At 55.3% G+C, this 19,936-nt stretch overlaps 1 protein-coding gene across 1 annotated transcript in view; it reads right to left on the bottom strand.

Moving 5' to 3' along the window:
- CIB4 (calcium and integrin binding family member 4) overlaps positions 1 to 19,681 on the bottom strand; it is a 48,978-nt gene extending 29,297 nt beyond the window's left edge. Inside the window, exons 1-3 of the mRNA XM_004781378.2 lie at positions 19,587 to 19,681; positions 19,093 to 19,127; positions 12,286 to 12,382 (exon numbers count right to left, since the gene is read on the bottom strand). Of these exons, the coding sequence (XP_004781435.1) occupies positions 12,286 to 12,382; positions 19,093 to 19,127; positions 19,587 to 19,640 (186 nt within the window). The 5' untranslated portion in view covers positions 19,641 to 19,681. The remainder of the gene's footprint in view (positions 1 to 12,285; positions 12,383 to 19,092; positions 19,128 to 19,586) is intronic.
- Between the last annotated feature and the right edge of the window lie 255 nt (positions 19,682 to 19,936).

The following is a 19,936-nucleotide window of genomic DNA, read 5'->3' as shown; positions in this document are numbered from 1 at the left end:
CCACGGTGAGGGCAGAGGAGCAAAGCCACAACCTCTCTCCAGAAGCTCTTCCTTGATGAAGGCTGCCTGAGATCCTCTACAGACCATTCTAGCATCTTCACGTCACCTCCTCTCATCCAGTTGTCATAAAAACCCTCCAAGGTAGCCATGGCTGCTCCCATTTGGTCCATTGATCAGGTGGGGAAAACCAAAGTCTTCCACAAATAGCAAACCCCGGTTCAGGACTTTGAACAACCAGCTTGTCTGCCTGGAGATTTGCAGGTGGAGTCCGGGGGGTCTGGTCTAGATCCTGGCAGTCAAAGGGGTCTGCGGCTTCCTTAGGGGCTGTGGCTGGGCCCGGGCTGGGCCTGGCCTGGCCCTCTGTGCCTGGGTGAGTGTGCCCGGACCCCAGCTGTGTGGAGTCTGGGGGGCCTCCAGGTCTGGGCCGGCTGCTCGACACCAGCCGCCACACTGCGGCGTATGGCTCTGGGAAGCCCTCCGGAGCCGCGGGGCGTCTTGTCCCTGTGGAGGCGGCAGCAGGCCCAAGGCCTGTGGAGGGTCGAAAATCCTGGGAACAGAGCCCCGGCTAGCCTAGCCAGCACCTCGTTAGGAGGCCCAAAGTTGGGGGGGGCATTTCAGGAACAATGTTGTTTATTTTTCTATTTTTAAACAAGCTGGAGGTCTCTGGGGGCACAAATGGAGTTATCAGAAAAGACATGAGTGAAATAAAGCCTCCAGCCAGCGGGCTAAGAAGGGCCCTTGGGAGCAGGACTCTTGAAAAGCTGAGATGGGGTTTGTTTATCTTAGACTCTATGACACAGGCCTGGGACCCGGGTGCCGGACAAACATGTCCCCAAGCCCGCCACAGCCTGTTCCCTTGGGTGCCGCCAGGGAACTCGGGCACAAGCCACACTTTAAAAATGGGGCTATCAGTGTCCTCTGCGGCAGGGTGGAAGGACGTTCCACCTCTGGAAGGAAATCTGGATTCGCTTCTCATCTTGGGGTGGTGAACAGTGTTCCCAGGGGCAGAGAGCCCAGTGGGGCGAGTGCCCGCATGGCACCCAGTCCCAGCCCTCGGCCTGCCACCGGCTGGGCCTGCTGCCAGATGGCCCCACCAACTCCCCGAGTTTCTGTCCCTCACCGGCAGCGGGGCTGGCCACTTCTGCCTCGACTCCCAGGTGCCAGTCACAGGGACAGATGGAGATAATGTGTCTGTCACCTAGGGAGGGCTGGAGCGCACATCCCACTGGATCCCGAGATGGCCCTCAGAAGGGAACTTGTCGTTCCCACCTGAAAGGTTAGGAAGCCAAGGCTCTGAGGATTTGGGCGACTTGCTGAAGCCTTCAGACCCAGGCCTGCCTGCTCTGCGATGCCAGGCCTCTCAATTCTCTCAAGGGTTACACATCTGCTCTTGGGAGGTCAGGGAGAAATCATGAATCATGGCCAGAGCCAGTTAAAGGCCCAAGTGGCTTTGGCTGCATGAGAAATACCTTGGAGAAGTGAATAGCGTGGCTAGAGGCAAGGGGAGCAAGACTTGGGGACAAAAGGCCTGGCTGGATGTGTGTCTGACCTGGGGACCAAGCAGGAGCTCCTTCCCAGGGTCAGTGAGATGTGACACATGACGGGGCAGGGGGCCGCTTACGATCTGCACAGGAAGCAGAACACCTCCCCCGGGCTGTCCCCGAGGATGAGGGGTTGAACAAAACCCACCTGGATGAGCAGTGGGGTAGGGGCAGCAAGTGGAGGGCAGCTCTGCAGCACCTCCCATCAGGACACGCCCATCAGGGGAGGGGCTCCCCGTGGCCACACCCCCCACAGACCCCACCCACCCACCCCCAGGCCTCAGTTTAGCGCCCCATCATCCACGCCTTTTCCTGGGGTCCACATAGAAAGTTGAGGCCAAAGCCAAGGCCAGTCAGTCAGCAGAGGGAAAAGCCCCAAGGGCACCCAGCACCCTTCCCCACCTTCCAGGCTTTCCTACCCACTTGTGTGCCCACTTGTGTGCCTGATCACACCCATCTGGAAGATAAAGGACACTGAGGCCCCAAGGTGAGCAAGGACATGTGCTCAAGGCCACTGGTGTCAGCCCCACGACCCACGCTGGGGGCCAGAGGAGGCTTTCTCTTGCTGACTGCTCACCCGCCGCAGAGCTGGCTTCCCACATCATGGAGCTTTTTCTGAAACCAGCCACTTCTTAATTCTTTGGCTGAATGTCTAAATACGGATTTTTGCCAATTCTGAGCCCTGCTAACTGATGAAGTTGTCAGAAAAAGATCTAATGATGCTTGAAAATGCAGGGAGAGAGCCAGCTGCCAAATTGCCCTCCCAGCTCTGACTCTGCCTCCGGGAGTCGGGACCCTCCCCGGCAGAGGAGGGGGGAGTCAGCGATGGGATGGGTGGGGGAGACTGAGGCCCTTCATCAGCTGTGGGACTGGGGTTGCTTAAACCCTTTGCTCCTCTGCCTCCCAGCTCTAAGTGAGGGTAACAACTCCCTCCCCACCAGTTACCCTGAGGATTCCATGAGAAGATGTGTGCATGGCTTCCCGGCACAGGGCCTGGCACAGCAGAGACCAGGGCAGGCGGGGAGGGCGGGGCAGGGGACCCAGCTGGCCTGAGCTCTCCCTAGCAGACCCCAGGAACAGACCACGATGGCCGAGCTACTGCAGCCCTGGGTCTTCTCTGGGGAGGCGCTAGGTCTCTGATCAGCATCCAGTATTTATTTTGGGAGGGGGTGCTTGGGATCCCGCTTCCTTCTCTCCTATGAGATGAAAGGCTCAGAGTGACCTCATGGCCTAGACGGTGAGGCCTCTGGGTGGGAGCCTGGGGGGCTGGGCTGGGGTGCTCGCAGGCCAGGGCTGCCCCTTTGTTCTCTCTTCTTGCTCAGTGGAGTATTTGTCCCGCTCTGGAGTCTGGGCAATGGGGGTGGGGCAGGGCTTGAGGACTTGGGATTCAGGCAATTCCTAGGCCTGCCACGGGAGCCTGAGATGCTGGGTTCTGGGAGGGGCCCTGAAGAAATGAGCTGGGACTCAGTACGGGCCTCCCCAGTATATGAAACACACAGTGTGATCTGTCTCCAAGGAGGGCTGGGGAGGGCATTGTAGCCAGTGATGGGAAAAGCCATTCCTCCCTCAGTCACCCACGGTCCAGGCCACCAGCTCCTTCCCATGCTGCTTTCTCCTCCAGCCGTGCACGTGCCCAGACATGATGATCTGCTCTGGGACCCTGACTTCATCTGCCCCCAGAAGATAGAGAAGAAGGAGCAGACGTATTTTTGCAATTGTGTGGTCTTGGGTGGAGCTTTGAACTTCCCACAGACTCTGTTCCCTCATCTGTAGAATGGGACTGTACCTCTGTGCTTTACAGACCCACTGTGAGAATCACATACAGGAGAACATGCGAAGGGGCTCATGACCATGAAGCATATCACTCTGGGCAGTAGAGGTTTGGAGCCGGAAAACAGAATTGCTGTAATCATCCAATCCGCTTCCTTTGTTAGCAAGCCAGGGAGAACAGCAGAGCAGGAGGGAGGGGCCCAGGGCAGTGGCCTAAATACAGCCTGGGGATTACCCCTGGGTCCAGCTGTCCTGGCCCCTGCGGTAGGTGATCAGACACCCCCTCTGGCATGTAGCCTGCCCCTCTGTGCTCCCGGCTCTGCCCTTCTGGCTAAGTACCTGTGCTCAGAGGACTGCCCTGAGGTCAAGGTTAGGAGCGGGCAGGTGAGCTCCTCACCAGGGAGTCAACCTCAGCAGGAGCTTCCTTGGGAGGAGCTCAGACCGAGAGGCAAGGCACAGAAATGGTCTAGTCTGAAGCAGGAGGCCTGGGTTCCAGCCTTGGCTCCGCCTCCCCTTCGACCTCGCATGTGCTGTCTGTGGACCTCGGTTTCTTCAGCTGTAAGGTCTGTTCATCCTCGGGATGGGTCCTGAGCTGGTAGCCACACAAAGGGCTGACAAAGTTGACCCAAAAAATGTACCAGGAAGACTCCCAGCGTCCAGGCACTGCCTTCCCACCATCCCCATCTCTTCTTGGCTGGACGGGCAGAGGCCAAGTCATGCCATCTGCCATGGAAAAGGAGCTCGGGAACCCCCCAGGCCCCTGGGCCCCCTTCCAGCCTTCCAAAAGACGAAGCAAGATGGTCATTTATAGCAGCAGAGATTTCACTAGACGAATTGCCTCCCCCTCCTTGACCCTCTGCTCTCCCAGCTGTCAATTCAGATAAAAACTCAGCTGGCCAAGGCTGCTGGGAGAGTTGACCTGCAGGCATTTCTGGGCCGATCCCCAGCCCTGGACCAGTCGCAGGACAGCTCTAGGGAGATCCTCCCAGGGAGGGGTGCCTAGATGTGCCTGGCTACCCCAGTGGTCAGCCTAAGAAGAGCGGAGGTGACCCTGACAGAGATGGCCAAGTGTCTTGGGCTGGGTCTCTCCAGGTAGCACTACACGTCTACCCCCCCGCCCCAGTAGCCTGGATGTACCCATCTGGGATGCAGCACTTGGCATGGGGGTCAAGGATCTGAGCTCCACCAAGCCTCCATGGTTTGTGATTCTCCTGTTTGTTCCTAACGCAGAATTCCGTTAGCAAGGAAGCCCCCGAGGCCTCACTCAGTGCGCAACGCACGGGAAATAATACCTATTGGTAGGGTAAACAGCTGAGAACCGGATGTGAGAACCCTGCTCATCAGGCTGAGTCCACAAATGTGTCTCAGCTGCGGGAATGTCGCCTTGGTGATGAAATCAACTGGACGAGCAGCAGCGTCGTTTGCCAGGGGTCTCAGGGAGGGTGGGGCTCCCAGAGTCGCCTGGCTCAGCTGGAGGGTGAGGTGGGGACAGGAAGGAGAATCAGCCACCCAGGAGCTCTGAGGACACCAGCCCAGGGGAGCATTGGCGAGGCGGGGAGCGGGGAGCAGGACGGTTCTGGGGGCAGCTGCTGCGGCGCGTGGCATGTTCTGAGACAGCTACCGGGCGGGGAGGCTGTTTTCGTAATTCTTTACTGATCGTCGGGAATGCAGGTGTTATTCCTGGGTAAAGATGACGGGTTGAACACTTGCGTCTATTTTCACTCTCTCTGACACCCACTACAACTCCAGTGAAAGGGAGTTTTTAGAGGCATCACCCACAGGAAAACAGGGAGAAGGCAGAGAACAGCAGTGCTCTGACACACACAGGAAGCCGTCACTGACCGGGCAGGCAGGAGAGGGCCCCACCCTGAGCGCCCAGTGAGAGAAGCTGGTTAGCAGCCTTTCCTACATCCCAGGGTCCTTGAAAGGCTCTGGAACTGGAAGTACCCGGAAACACTGGAAATACACAGAGGTTGGAAAAGGACTCATTAAAGGTGTGTTGAAGGGCTGCCTGGGTGGCTCTGTGTATTAAGCCGCTGCCTTCAGCTCAGGTCATGATCTCAGGGTCCTGGGATCGAGTCCCGCATCGGGCTCTCTGCTAGGCAGGGAGCCTGCTTCCTCCTCCCTCTCTCTACTTGTGATCTCTCTCTGTCCAATAAATAAAGTCTTTAAAAAATAAAAAAAAAATTTAAAAAGTGCATTGAAAGCTTCGGAGTTCTAGTCCCCTCTGCTGGACTCGGGGTGGCTGGTTCTGCCCAGATCCTGTACCAGACTGGAAGGTTGTACACTGGAGAGTCTAAGAGGGACTTTCTGTGGGGTGGGGGGTTGGGGGTGGGGGGATCAGTTATGTTGAAAACTGGGGATTAAATAAATAGATAAGCAGAAGCCTGAGACCCCAGCAGCCCTCCTTTCAGAACTTCCCTGCCCTCCTCTCTCGGGACACCTCAAGAAATGGTCACCCCGCACTGCTCAGTCTCCGGGGGAGCTCCCAGTCAAAAGCTTACCCAGGGACTCTAGCTTTGACGCAGCTTGCTAGCAACCAGCCCCTATTCTCCACTGCAAGCCCATGGTTACCAGATAGCCAGGGAAGGCCTCTGACACAGATGATGGAGACCCAAGCAAGCTGGGGGGTGTGGAGGGGTGGTGAGGCACCAGGGAGAAAAGATCGGATAAGACATTGCATCCAGGAAAAAGAAAATACTATTTTAAAATGGGGTGGGGAGGGGGGAAGGAGCCTTTGGAAATTAAAAGCATAAGGGCAGAAGTGAAAAACTAAATTAAAAGGTTGTAGATAAAGTTGAGAAAAATCTCCCAGAAAGAGGAGCAAAGAGATGAAGATGAAAAATGAGAGAGGAGATAAAAAGTAAAGGGCGATCCCTGATGTACAACAGCAGGATATTAGAGTTCTAGAAAGAGAGAACAAAGAAGACACCAGGGGAGAGTTATCAAAGAAAACAATCCATGGAAACATCCTAGTCTGAATGACAGTTTCCAGACCAAGCGGGTCCTCTGGGTGCCCGGTGCACGGGGAGAGGGAGAAGGACCCACACCACCTCGCATCGGTGGGAATTTCAGAATCCCAAGGCCAAATAGAAGAGCCCGCAAGTTCCCAGAAAGAAAAAAAATCGAGTTACAAAACAAGGTCAGGAAACAGAAAGGCTTTGGACTTCTCAGTAACAACAGCGAACGCTGAAATGCACCGAAGTGCTGCTTTCCCAACGCCAGCGAAAATGACAAGCAGCCAAGAGGTCAGTTCCACATAAACTCTCCATCAAGTGCGAGCGGAGAGTAAAGACATTATCAGCCATGTAAGGCGTATGGAAGGTGGCAAGACATTTACCTCTGCGAGTCCTTTATCAGGAGGCTACTAAAGGATGCGCCACCAAAACAAGGGGTTATGCAGAGAGAGGAAGACAGGGAAGGAAGATCCAAGGGAGACGTGACCAGAGTCTAGGACAACAAGGACCAAGCTTAGGGGGCCACCTGGCCCTGTCTAGAGCAGCTCCGAAGGCTCCAAGAGAAATTTCTTTGAGAAAGGGGAAGGTACAGAAAGCGTCTCCGTTCTGAAAGCTTTTAATTGGAGGAGATTTTTAGGTGATCGGCAGAGGTTTGGTGTTGGCCTAATGGTAAATACACAGAAACTTAAGCAAAAACAATGATTACATCCAGGAAAGACGACAACAGAAAACGTGCAGACAGAGAAAAGTAACCGTAGTCTATTTCCTGGCTCAGCTCTGAGTAGCATATATAATTATTATCACGTAAACATCGAATACCGATCTAATCGAAATACTTATATAGCTACACTGGGGGTGATGTGGGGGATGGGAGTCATGTGGGGAGTCAGGTAGAGGAGGGAAGAGCTGAACCTCTTCTCTAGGGGGAGGTCAAAGGTGGAGGTATTAAGAAGGAGCCATAAAGGGCGCCTAGGTGGCTCAGTGGGTTAAGCCGCTGCCTTCAGCTCAGGTCATGATCTCAGGGTCCTGGGATCGAGTCCCGCATCGGGCTCTCTGCTAGGCAGGGAGCCTGCTTCCCTTCCTCTCTCTCTACCTGCCTCTCCGTCTACTTGTGATTTCTCTCTGTCAAATAAATAAATAAAATCTTTAAAAAAAAAAAAGATGGGGCCATAAAGAGTACTCTCCAGAGATATAAAGGCAAGAAGAACCAAGAACCAGCTAAGAGCCTCAAATGGTTTCTTTCCAGAGAAGGGAATTGAGGGTGACCCCCAGAGGGCAACTTGACTCTTGGCATGCATAAATAATTTTGATTTAAAAACTAAAAAAAAAAAAGAGAAAAATATCTTAAATTAAAAAAAAAAACATGTTCCCCTCCCTGCCTCTGCTACGCTGGTCATTTCTCGAAAGCCTGAATAAGCATGAGGACTCCTGATTTGCCGAAAGCCTTGGGAAGGGGTTCTTTGCCAGCTAGTCTAAGGAGGCAGGCCCAGCCTATCAGTAGGCATCAGAAAGGTTCAGAAAACCTGGGGACAGCTAGAAACCAAGGATGTGGAGCTGAAACCTTGGAACCCACAGAACCTCCTGACACCTCAGGCAGGTTCCTAAACCTCTCTGTGCTTGCGGAGTTGATGCTGGGGGGAAACGTAGTGGAGGCCAGACTGGGCACAGACCACCTGCCCTCAGGAACTCCAGAGTGGGAACTGGGGAGAGGCCAGAGCAGCACTGTTCGAGCCTCCATCCCAAAGGCTGAGACCTTGGGATCTGCCCAGATGCTACCACCCGCCGTCCTGGGCCTGGAAACCAGAAACCCAGGTCACACTGCACCACTTCTCATCCAAGTTTACAGAAAGCAAGATCATTATTTACAAGAACAGAAACATTGTTTTTAAATACACCAAAGAAAGCCGCAAAGAGAAAACAGAAATTTCTGAGTGAGAAGGGACCACTGTGTCCCCGTCATCTGGTTTTTCCCACTGTCCTAGGCCGCCCAGGCCATTCTCCTTCCTTGCTCTCTGCTGACCAATAGACCCTTCCCAATATTAACCAACCCATTTTTCCACGAGTGAATTCAAGTTAAGAAAACAGGACTCTCTTCCCAGACCACTCAACCCCCTGAGCCAACTTATAGCCGTACCGGGAGCTCCCTGGGGCCCAATTCTCACAGCTTTTTCCAGAGACATGTTCTGGGCAGTGTGAGTCATGCAGCTCCCATTACTGGGCCGGTAGAGGACACAACAGGGACTCTTAGGCCCCCATCCCCCAGCAAGCCTCTCCTTGCTCATTTCGGGAAGCAATCTTCCCCCTTTGACCAAGATTGGAAAGACACAGAGGGAAATTTAGTCCTAGATCTAAATCCCCCAAAGCTGGTCTCAGGACCAGGGACGACCTATGACAATGTGCTTGATAGACTGGTGGCGAAAGTAGGAAAATGACAAGAAGAGATGTATATGGAAAGAGCCATTCTTGTGCCTGGGATTAGCGCCTTCTTGTATTTTTGCTCTGAAATGAACATTTTTAAAAAATGAAATGAAATGGTGGTGATTGTGGATCACATCGTTTTTAAATGTCCTTACTTGGCAAAATTAGGAAAGTTGGCATCTCTTGCTAGTTCTTCCTCAAAAAAAGAAAAAAATGTATTTTGGAAATTTTATTGGACTATGAAAAGTCCGAAGTCTGAGACATACTGTGGTGGCCAACACAAAAGAGAGTAAGAAGGTGTCGCAAGGCTCGGGCAGTGAAGAGGGCACCACGCATGGGGTCAGTTTCTTGTTCATACCTAGGTGTGCACTAGAACATCCCCGCTAAATGCCTGTCGGCCCATTTCGCACCCGGCAGTGATAGGGAGCTTGTGCTCACTGTACTCTTCCTTGCAACGTTGAGAAACTTGCATCTTTGGACCCAGGGCCACACCTGGGAGCACCTAGAACCAGGCCCCACACCTGCAGGGAAACAGGCCCCGCGTGGCTCCGCTCCCACCCCGTCTTCTCTGCCCAGTGTCGATTCGCTTCCTTCCACTCTGATTCACGGTTCATTCCTCTTGTGACGTGGCTCGCCTTAGATCGTATGGCTAGCAAGGGGAGTTCGAACCCAGCCCTTTGGCTCCTGGCCGCAGGTCCTGTCCCCTCGTTCTCTAGATGTGGCAGTGGCTTAATGTCCTAAGTTCATGAGATGGTTCTGGCTGTTCAGAACCAGTTCGAAAAGGAACAAAGAAACCAAGAGAGGAACGGTGTGTGTGTGTGGGGGGGAAGCAACATACAAAAAAGTTAACGTGATCCCAAGAAACCCTTAATAAACACTTATGTATCTGCTTAGAGAAAATTAAGGAGGGAAATAAGGCAAATTGATCGTGATGATCGTCCCTTGAGGTGGGCTTCCTGACGGTTTTTAATTGCATTTTTGCTTTTCTGTGTTTTCCTACAATGATCTGGTTTCTAGTCACGCAACAGAATAAAATAAAGGCCATTTAGAAGGGCGAAATAAGTAATATTAAAAGTAGGCTTGTCCCAAGACCCTGTCTCCATTTCCAGCCGCTGTCCAGCAGGGGCGTCCAGGGCTGCAGAGGTGGCTCAGGCAGGTGCTCCCTGCCCACACCCCTGCCCACCGCCCTCCCACCACTCCTGGTGCAGAGGACCACGGTTTAGCCCTGCACATGCTGATACACGGCACGGGACAAACACGCTGTCTTACCGACAGGGATTCAGGCTTAGAGGAAGAGGTCCCAGGTGGAGTGAGGGAGCTGGGCCCTGACCCAGCCCTCTGGGTCCAGACTTTGCTCCTTGGGAGCTCAAAACAGAGACCCCAGGCCCCACCAGGGTGTTCTGGGGCTATGCAGGGTGCTGGCCCATGTGTCCCCCAGCACTCTCCACATCAGCCCTCCAGGGCGGGTCTTTGCCAGGCGCTTCCCTTGAGCCCCCCAGGGCACCTTGCCACCCCAGGCACAGCATCGGCACCGAGCCAAGCCCTGATCAGAGGTGGAGGCCCTGGTTAGAAGTGGGTCAGAGCCGGTCCTGGCTCTGCAGTCACTCAGCCTGAGCAAGGTGCTTCCCTCTCCAGGTTTCAGTTCTCTGATGGGTAAAACTAGGGCAGAGAGCATTTGGCAGTGATTAGGCTGGGTGGCCTCTGGGTCTCTTGCCAGGCTTCGCATTCGGATACTCTGGGATGCCCAGTGACGCTGGAGAACAGAGGGCAGAAGCTTCCATTCAGGTTGCCCCTCAGCCCAGCCCTGCGTGGATAGTCTAGCTCTGAGTGACCCCCCCCACCCCCACCGAGGCAGCACATGTGTGGGGGGTGGGGAGATGGAGGTGAGCCTGTGTGGGTGAGGGTGTGCATGAGAACAGGGGGTGCCAGGAGGACAAGCTCCCCATTTTGTGTCTGGCACGGGCAGATTCTCCAATTATCTCACCTTTTTGAGTACTGGGCTCCTTTCCTCTCGGAGACCCCAGCTCTCAGCTGCCCCGTCCCCCTTCCTCTCAACACCCTTTCCTATTCCTTTGTCTTCTCTGTTCCTGCCTCCATCTCAAGGACCTAGCTCTGTGCTCTTTCTCTGTCTCTGCCCAGAACAAGGTCCGTCACTTCGGAGAGGCGCAGAGCCCGCGCTGAATGCATGCTCCTTCCACCTGTGCTCTCCCCCCCCACCCCCCCCCGCCCCACCCGAGCCCCTAGCCCTCTTCCAAGAGGGGCCCACAGCTCTCAGGCCCATCTTGTTCCAGACAGAAGTGAGGATGGCCTCTCACTGCACAATGACAGATTCAAACCATTATTCCTCTGAGATCAGAATGAAACATCAGGAAGCCTGACACCACCGTGATTAGTTAACCTGACGTTGTCCTTCTGAGTGCTGGACACATTTTAATTGCGAATCTTAGACGTGATTAAGGAGCCCTTTTATGGTGCACCTTCGGGCTCTTCTAGGTGCTTTGGGGGAAGGGCAGGGCCTTTTCACATCAGGAATCAAAAATTTAAGATGGTACTTAAAGTTGGGAATGGGGAGCATTAACAGCTTGTGTCAGCACAGCCTTTAGACTTCGGGGACCTTGCGGAGCCTTGGTGAGCAGAGGGAAACGACTCCCAGCCACCCCCACCATTCCGCCCATTTCACAGGTGGGGAGACTGAGATGTGGGTTTGGATAAGGACTCTGCTCTGACAAGGGCAGGGCGGGCGTATGTAAACTGGGTATAGGGGTTATGAGATTTGGCTCAGGAAAGTGTGGGAAATCCAGGAGAAGATAGGAACATTTGGCCCACCTCTCTCAGGTCAGGGAGGGTTGGCTCCACTGAGGGGGAGAGGGGGAGGGAGACAAGGACAGAAATGCATGTGTCCTTCTTCCCTGTAGTCACACCTGGAGATGGAAGGAGGCAGCTTGGGACCACAGTCACGGGGCTCCAAGTCCTGCTCCTGGCTTCTCAGGAAGAAACTGAGAAGGTTCTCAGTCCTTCTAGAAAAACCCTAGTTCCCTGAAGCAGCCTGAGCAGAAAAGGGCTGAGGAGGGGGCTGGGAAGATGGACTGGCATGACACCCTGGCTTCCCCAAGACGCAGGTTGTTCTGCAGGGGATCCCGACTTTCCCACTCACCCGGCAGAGAGACAGCAGAGAGAGCTGGCCGGTGCGGGTCCTCTGGTTGGGAGGGGTCGAGTAAAGTGTCAGCAGGAAGCTGACGGAGGAGGGCCCAAGACGAGTCTCAAGAGGGAATCACAGGCCCTGGAGCCTCAGCAAGACCCACCCCCTTCCCCAATGAGACCTGGAACAAGTGGCATTGTCTTCATGCACTTCATGCACCTGAGAAATGGTGACAGTTTTCACACCTGTCCTGCCTCTGGGACTGATGTAAGGATAGAGTGAGGCCAGACGCATGTGAGAAGTGCTGGGAAACCATGCCCTGCGTGGTGGTCCACCAACCCCTCTGGAGAGCCTGCCACCAGACGCCCCCAGGGCCACAATGCCCACCCCACCCCCAGGGTCATCCACCCCTCCGTGGACCCCAGTGGCACGCCCAGCCCCTCCCCTATGCTGCACTCACCCTCAGGGCTGGTAGGGAGCTGACCTGGTCTGTGGTCAGTGTTGCCTCCTTGTAGTACTTCCCAGGGGGACAGAGCTTCAGGAAGGTGTCATGGATGCTAAGAAGAGAGACAGAGTGAGCTGGGGACAGAGGACCACGTGCCTCTCTCCGGCAGCCCTATCTGAAGGAAGGGGACTTACAATTGAGTGACATAGTTAAGGCAGTTGGACATCAGTCCATGCTTCTAGAAACACCCTTGAGGATCCAGTGTGCCTGGCCCACGTTGGGGTGGCGGGGGTGGGGGGAGGGGGAGAGATGTGCAAAGATGAGCCTAGCGTGAGGAAAGGTATGTGAGTGTGCTCTGTAGCACAGAATACACACGTGTTAGTTCTAGGATGTCAGAGCTGGAAGGGACATCTCTGGTCACGCAGTCCAGTCCCTTACTTACAGATGGAGAAGCCAGCAGGGCTTCGGGAAGCCAGCGTGCCACCCAGGCCAGCTGCCCAGCCCCGCCCTTGTCCGGGGAAAAAAGACATCACACGGTGGGTGTGGCTGAGCCCAGATTAGAGCCCAGCCTGCAGGGCAGCCGCAGCCGGGGATCACACAGCCGCCCTAGCCCGCAGGTGGTCTCCAGAGACCGCAGGACTAAGCCTCTGGCCTCATCACCCCGAGATCAGTGTCCCTGCTGTAGGCCCACACCGGCTTTGCTTGTGAGAGACAGGCAGAGGGCGGGGTGGCTCCGTGGCCCGACGGGAGGAGAGTGCAGGACCCCCAGGCCAAGAGAGCACGAGCTGCATCCTCCCGCCCTCCCGCCCCCTCCTGTCGAGGCTCCTGGGTCATTTAGGACTAGCGTCCGAGACAGCCGGTGGAGAGGAGACATGGTGGCCCGAACCCCAGACCCTGTAGTGCTGCAGCAGAGCTGTGCGACCTTCATTCCTGAGCCTGAGTTTCATCATCCGGAAAATGGGCAATCACGAGGGCTGTGGTGGGGGTTTGACGGGCTGTGGTGGGGCTGCAGGGCCTTCCTGTGACTGTGTGTGTGTGTGTGTGTGTGTGGCTGTGCATGTGAATGAGTGTGCGGGTGTGTGATTGTGTGTGAGCGAGTATGTGTGTGGCTGTGCGTGTGAGTATGCATGTGAGTGTGTGACTGTGTGTGTGAGCGAGTGTGCATGCGGGGAGGGGAGGTAACCACAGGCTGGTGAAAAACAGTCTCTAGGGCCAGACAGACCTAGTTCAAGTCCTGAGTCTGCCACCTGGTAGCTCTGAGACCTTGAGCAGCGTTGTGATCCCCCAGCCCCGGGCCTCTAATCTCCCTTCACAAACACGAGACGAGGCGTAGAAACGTCAGCACGGTGCCTGCCTCTCCCGATCCCTGAGCCTCTCTATGTGCCTGTCCGTGTTCCTGTCCTGCTGCTCAGGCACCCAGTGCCCAGACTCTTGGCGCTCAGACCTAGACCTTGATGTGGGTGGGGAGGGGCCCTCTAACCGGACCTGGTCCCCGGGCCCGCCCTCCCTTCTTCCCCTCATGTCCTGCACACTCCACGTTCGCCTTCTCCCCTCTCTTCCTTTCCCGCTCTTCTCCCCACCAGCCAGCCTCTCACCTCAGCTCAGTGCCAGGAGGCCAGCCCCTGGCCAAGCGAATTCATAAGTGACTAACAGCGCCTCACTGTCGGCGGCATGGTGTGTGGTGTCTGAACCAGACGAATCTGACTGGTGGAAGTTAGGGACAGGCGACTCAAAGAAGAATTCAGAGGGTGATTTTACAAGTGGAGATCTGGAGATAGAGAGGGAGCCCCCCTGGCCAGGGCCCGGATCATGGTACATGGAGGCCCAACCCCAGGAGAGCTCGGAGCCATGATCTGTTCCCATTCTAGCCTCTCGTGCTTTCACAGCTCACCGACTGGCAAAATGTCCTTTAGATCCCGGCCTTGGGAGAGTGGCAAGTGCTTCAGCTGTGTCCGTGCTCCTGTTCTGTTTTCCCCCCTCCTGCTCAGGCCCCACTCCCGTCTCTATGGTGCATCCCACCTCTCTTGCCCTGTGGCGTCCAGACGCTTCCAGTAGGCTTTGGTCCAAGGGAGGCACCCACCGGAGACCGGAGGTCTCCCAACCCCTTCCAGCCGTGGCAGGTGTTGGCCGTGTCTGCACGAGCCCTCCACCTTCCACAGCTCCAGCTCCCACTGGGCTCCTCAGGCCTTCCAGGCAGCAATGGCCAGTTGCTTAACCTCCGTGAGCTCTAGACCCCCAGCTGAGTATGCTGCCTGTTTCCCGATTCCTGCTGGAATGCTGCCAGATCAGTCAGGGGCACCTGTTGGGACCATGATCCTTGTCCCACCAGCTGTGTGATCTGAGGCAAGTTGCTTGACCTCTCTGAGCAGAGAGACCTTGACTCCTTTCCTGACGCTGCCCAACAGGGAGCATTACTGACTCTGTGCTGACCCATGAGAAGGGCTGAAAACAGGAGCCAGAAAGGCGCATGGCTCTTCATGAAGGACAGGCTCTGTCAGCCTTGTCAGGGGCCCTGGACCTTCATCACCAGGGACAGCTCTGGCGAGTTCGGGAGGCAGCTGAAAAGAGGGTATAGAATAGGTGAGGGGAAACGTTCTCCAGGCAAGTGTGGGGGGCACTGCAGAGCACAGAGCAGGAAAGGCAGGCCGGCGTCCCTGGAGGGTCCGTGGCCCAAGAGGGGAGGGTGGCCGAAGTATTCAGCCCTAGCCAAAAGGTGTGTTTCCTCACTGTCATCATTAGAATTGCTGGCCTGAGGAGAGAAAAAGCAGACTGACTTTCAGTAAGCTCTACTAATTTTTAAGACTTCTCTGAGCCCCTGCACCGTTGTGGCCAGCGCCTAGAACAGACAGCTCCCTTGACCCCACCGGGGGTTCCCCGCCGGGAGTGGCCTGACATGAGCCGTCAGCGCTCATGGGCATTTTTCATGGAACTTGCATGAGTCTTGCAAGGAAGGAGCCACTCTCTCTCCTTCGCTGATGAAACGGAGGCTCAAGGAGGAGAAATAACTTGCTACAGGTCACACTGTAGCACGTGTTAAATCCAGAGTGGCAGACCGAAGCTCCATTCCTCGGAGCCCAGAGAAGGGGGGGTCAGAGGCTCTGCTAGGGGAAAAGGGTGACGGCCATGGCCACCCCCTCCTCTCATTTACCAGGTCTCTGTGCTGGGTGCACTCACGCACATTTTCTCAATTTTTCCAACATTCCTGAGGGACAGGTGCAGGGGTGATCATTTCTAAAGAAGGGAAAACTGAGGCTTAGGGGGTGTAAAAGGTGTGCCCAAGGTCATACAGCTTGAGAGAGCGTGGGGGCCAAACTGCACACCGGGTTCTTCAGCCTGTGCTGCCGCACCCCTAAAGGATCCGCCCCACAGCCAGGTGCGAGTCTCCCGGCCCCACCCCCCCACAAAGCTTTCTGGGGAGGGGTGCTCTGGGGAGGGCCTGGCCTGGATTTCATGCCTTCCCAGGCCGCGGAGTGGGTGGGCTGCCCGCAGATGAATCGTGGCTGCATCTCGGCCGCCACAAAATGTTCTCCTCCTCCAAATATGGATCAGCAGGCTCTAAATGGAACTCTGAATTAATCACTAATGGACTCAAGAGTCAAAGCCGTTTGAAAAACTCACACATTCAGCCTGCCAGAAATCAAGGAGCCCGGGCTGTGGCTCTCTCCCAGACACAGGGAGGGGCTGTCTGCAGGCTCCGAGGCCCGAGACAGGGGAGACCGGCCCCATAGCTCACACTCTGCCACATTCCCTCTTGTGCCTCAGTTTCCCCTCTGTAAAATGAGAGACTTGGTGACTCTCATTGCTCCCTCTGGTTCAGGCTGCCCATGGCTATTTCTATATCCTTCTCTGCCCCCTTGCCTCTGAGGCTTTACTTAGTGATATTCAACTGAGTCCCATGTTAGAAACACCCGTACCCACCCCGAGAGACTCTCATTCAAGGCCAAGATGGGGGCAGGACCTCTACGTTCTATGAGCTTCCCCATTCCTCTCTTGCAGGCAGGACTGAGAACACAGCTCCAGTGCCAGGCTCCATCTCTTCTCCTCTCTTTTGGGCTCCGCTCCGGGGGGCCATGAGGTCAGTGGTCCTTTGCCCTACAGGACAGACTGCAGGCATTTCATAAATAGCCCTATCTTTAGCCTGAAAAGGTGGCTTTTATGATCTGCTCCTTTCAAGCTGTGTGGCTTGAACAAACCGCTTCATTTCTCTGAGCCAATTTCCTCATTTGCAGAAAAAGAGAGATAATAAAAGCATGAAAATAACAGCCAGCCCCTAGTAAGCACGGACCCCTGTGCCCGGGGCTGCTCTGACCTTTGACATGCATTTGATCGTTTAATCGTCCTAATAACAACCATGGGAGCTTAGCTTCCAGTACTTTCATGTCACGCTTTTTATAAGTGTGGGAACAGGCTCAGCAAAGAAATGCACCCACAGTCACACAGCTAGAAGGGGCAGAGCTGAGCGTCCAACCTAGCCCTTTGGCTTCCGGGAAGCCAGCTTGTAACCATGCTGCCTGCTGACCTTGACCCAGTGATGGGTGCTCCCGGAGGGCCAGACGCTAATGGCCAGGACAGGGCCTAGGGGCTGGAAAGTATTGGGACCTCTGGGGTGCCAAGAGGAAAGAGCGGTCCTTATGGCCACTTCAGCCTATGCGGAGGCTAGGGACAAAGCTTCAGGCTCCCCAAGCAGACCCCCACATAGCCCACGATCGAGCACAGCACACAGCCCACAGGAGCAGTCCCTGAGCGACACTGAGAAGTCCAAATGGCTCATACTGAGTCGGGCCAACCTGGGCTCCAACCCCGGAGGTCTAAAGGAAGCCACAAGTGCCCTCCTGGGGTCAGGCCTCAGACATGGAGTCTGTGGCCACGGCTGAAGATAGGGACCCAAACAGCCTGTGCGCTGAGCCCAAGAGACATCTGGAAGTCAGGGCCTTCTCTAGGACCAATCCGATCACAAGTCAGGGAGGGCTGACTTGGAACTGCTGTGACAGGGAGAAGCTGTGACAGAAAATCCCCACCGGCTAGACATTGAGGGTGGACAGACCCCTTCTTGGAAAACCCGGCCAAGGCAGCCCCAGACTGTGAAGGGGCTGGCCCCGAGACCAGAGCGTCACATGTGGTCTGACCTCCCACTATGCGTCATCGGCAGATCTGGTGACTAGGCCTTCAGGCCTTTGTGTCCTCTGCATGGCACAGATAAGAAGGTGGAAAAGTAAAATAAAATAAAATAAAATAAAATAAAATAAAATAAAATAAAATAAAATGTGGGAAAGTATTGGAAGAGAGCAGAGGCACCCTTGTCCGGAGGCTACTCATGTCTGTCAGTCTCTTGGATGCTTTTTTCAGCTGGACCGACCTCTCCAATGGCACCGTCATCCAGGCTGTCTGTCTTTGTCACATTAATAGGAAAATCCCCACGTGTCTTTGGAGGCCACATAGAACAATTGTCCAAAAGTGACTGGGGTTTAGTCTCGGTCCCCCGGGCCACTGTCTCCCTCGAGTATCTCTTACCAAAATAACACCATTTACCTACTCATGCTAATGGAGCACACCCTCCAGAAGTTTCCTCAGACAAGATGCCTAAGAGGTCATTCTTTTTTTTAAATAATTTGCAGGGACGCCTGGGTGGCTCAGTTGGTTAAGCAGCTGACTTCAGCTCAGGTCATGATCCCAGTGTCCTGGGATCGAGTCCCACATTGGGCTCCTTGCTTGGCAGGGAGCCTGCTTCTCCCTCTGCCTCTGCCTGCCATTCTGTCTGCCTGTGCTCACTCTCTCTCCCTCTCTCTGACAAATAAATAAATAAAATCTTAAAAAAAAAAAAACTTAAAAAAAATAATAATTTGCATGTCAAAATCGTTACTTCACATTCGTTCTTGATTACTCGTTTAACTAGGACTTCACTCTGGATTGGAGTTTTTCCCTGTGTGTGTCTTTTGTTTTGTTTTTGTTTTCTCTATGGAAGCTCTTCGCCTCTCCTCATGATCTCGGGTGTTCTGAAACGTTGTGATGACATGATCTAATGCAGAGTTTTAAATGCTCTCTTCAAACAGCCAGCGTCCCTCAGCTTCCAGTTCATACCCGACAAGTGAGGCTCGCCGAAGCTGGCCGGGGGCTCATCCCTGCCTGTCATGGGGGCCTAGTGGTCCGGAGGAGAGAGCCTGTCTGCTCACCTCCACCCAGCGGAGCGCCTGTCTTGTGCTGGGCCAGGGAAGGGGTGCCGAGCAGCTGCAGGGCAAGAGAAAAAATCCCGTAAGACTTTTGCAGTCCCCAGCCCTGGACCTGGACGGAGCACCCACACACCATGCCATTCGCACCTCTCTGGCCCCATTGAGGAGGGCGTCGGCTGCCCTCACTCTGCCTGACGCTCGTCTTCTGTCCGGAGCCTTCCCTGCTGGACGGTCGCCTGCATGACGACGGGCACCGCGGGCTGCTCCCTGTTACGCTCCCGCAGCCCTCACCGTGTCTGACACGTAGCAGGCTCTGAAGAGAGGCTTGGAGCGGGAGCCAGGGCTTAGAGCCCATCCCTGTTTACCTGTTTCCCAAGTCCTTTCTTCCTCCCCGCCCATGACCCCAAGAGGCCTCGTTCACTTCTGCGATTCTATGAAGAAATCCTGCCTTGGAGCGCCTGGTGGCTTAACGCCTGAGGCTTCTCTCAGCCCCACTGGGGCCCTGGCATCCTGGAGTTGGGCTCTGTCTCTGCCTGCCGGTCTCGTCTCCAGGACCCCCCAGCGCCTGGCGGGGGCCACACTCAGGGACCAGCCTGTGACCCTACCAGGACGAGCGCTCAGCTCAAGGTGGGGAAAAGGGGGCCCCTCGACTCACCACAGGATCTCATTTCTGGTCAGGAAGGTCAGGGCCTACAACAAACCACAGAGAGAGGTGACCTGCCTCCTCCCTCCGTTCCGGCCCTGGCCCCCTGGGGAGGGGGGTAATTTCAGGGACCTGGGGAGGAGAAGCCCCTGCTCTTATCCTAGACCTGGCAAAACGGAAGTACCCCAACCCTCGGACCTCCAGAGGTGGCAGAGCAGCAAACCCCAGGCTCTGACCGCCTTGGGAGGGAGCACGCCAGCACAGACCTGGAGAGAGGGGTGAAGTGGAGACTACAACCCTGGGCTCTGGAGCAGCGGGAGACAAACGCAGGAGGGGGTCTGGGAGGACGGGTCAGCCTCAAGTGGATGTGGGTTTAGCAAAGGTGACAGCGCTTGCTACGCTGCCTGGGAAACTCTCCAGCCTCAGGCAAGCATTTCCCACTCAACCCACCTGTCTCCCGGGGCTCCCCTCACCTCTGCCCAGAACATTCCGCCTCATCTACCCACCTGGTATTCTTCCAAGTCCTCCCAGTGCATCTGATGCCGCAAACATTGCCCCATGCCAACCCCACTCTTCTCCTCCCCAGGGCTCAGCAGGGGAGGTGACCGGTGACCCGGTTGCCATGGTAGCCCACATTCCACCTTCTGCCCATCTCCTTGAGCCTCCGAGTGGGCAAAGGGACAGATTCTCTGGGTTCTCAAGGCAATAGATGCCACCCCCCTACACAAAAAGGACCACCAGAAAGACAACCCAATAGTGGGATTGCGAGACATAATATTGGCTGAAGAGTCCCACTGCCTGGGTTCAAATCCCAGATCGGCCGCATGCTGACATGTGACCTTGGGCAAGTTACTCA

This window comes from Mustela putorius, unplaced genomic scaffold, assembly GCF_011764305.1.
Source record: "Mustela putorius furo isolate JIRA1106 unplaced genomic scaffold, ASM1176430v1.1 tig00000281_pilon_pilon_pilon, whole genome shotgun sequence".
Classification (NCBI taxonomy): domain Eukaryota; kingdom Metazoa; phylum Chordata; class Mammalia; order Carnivora; family Mustelidae; genus Mustela; species Mustela putorius.
The sequence above is the reverse complement of the archived record's forward strand: the minus strand, read 5'-3'. Positions and strand labels throughout refer to the sequence as shown.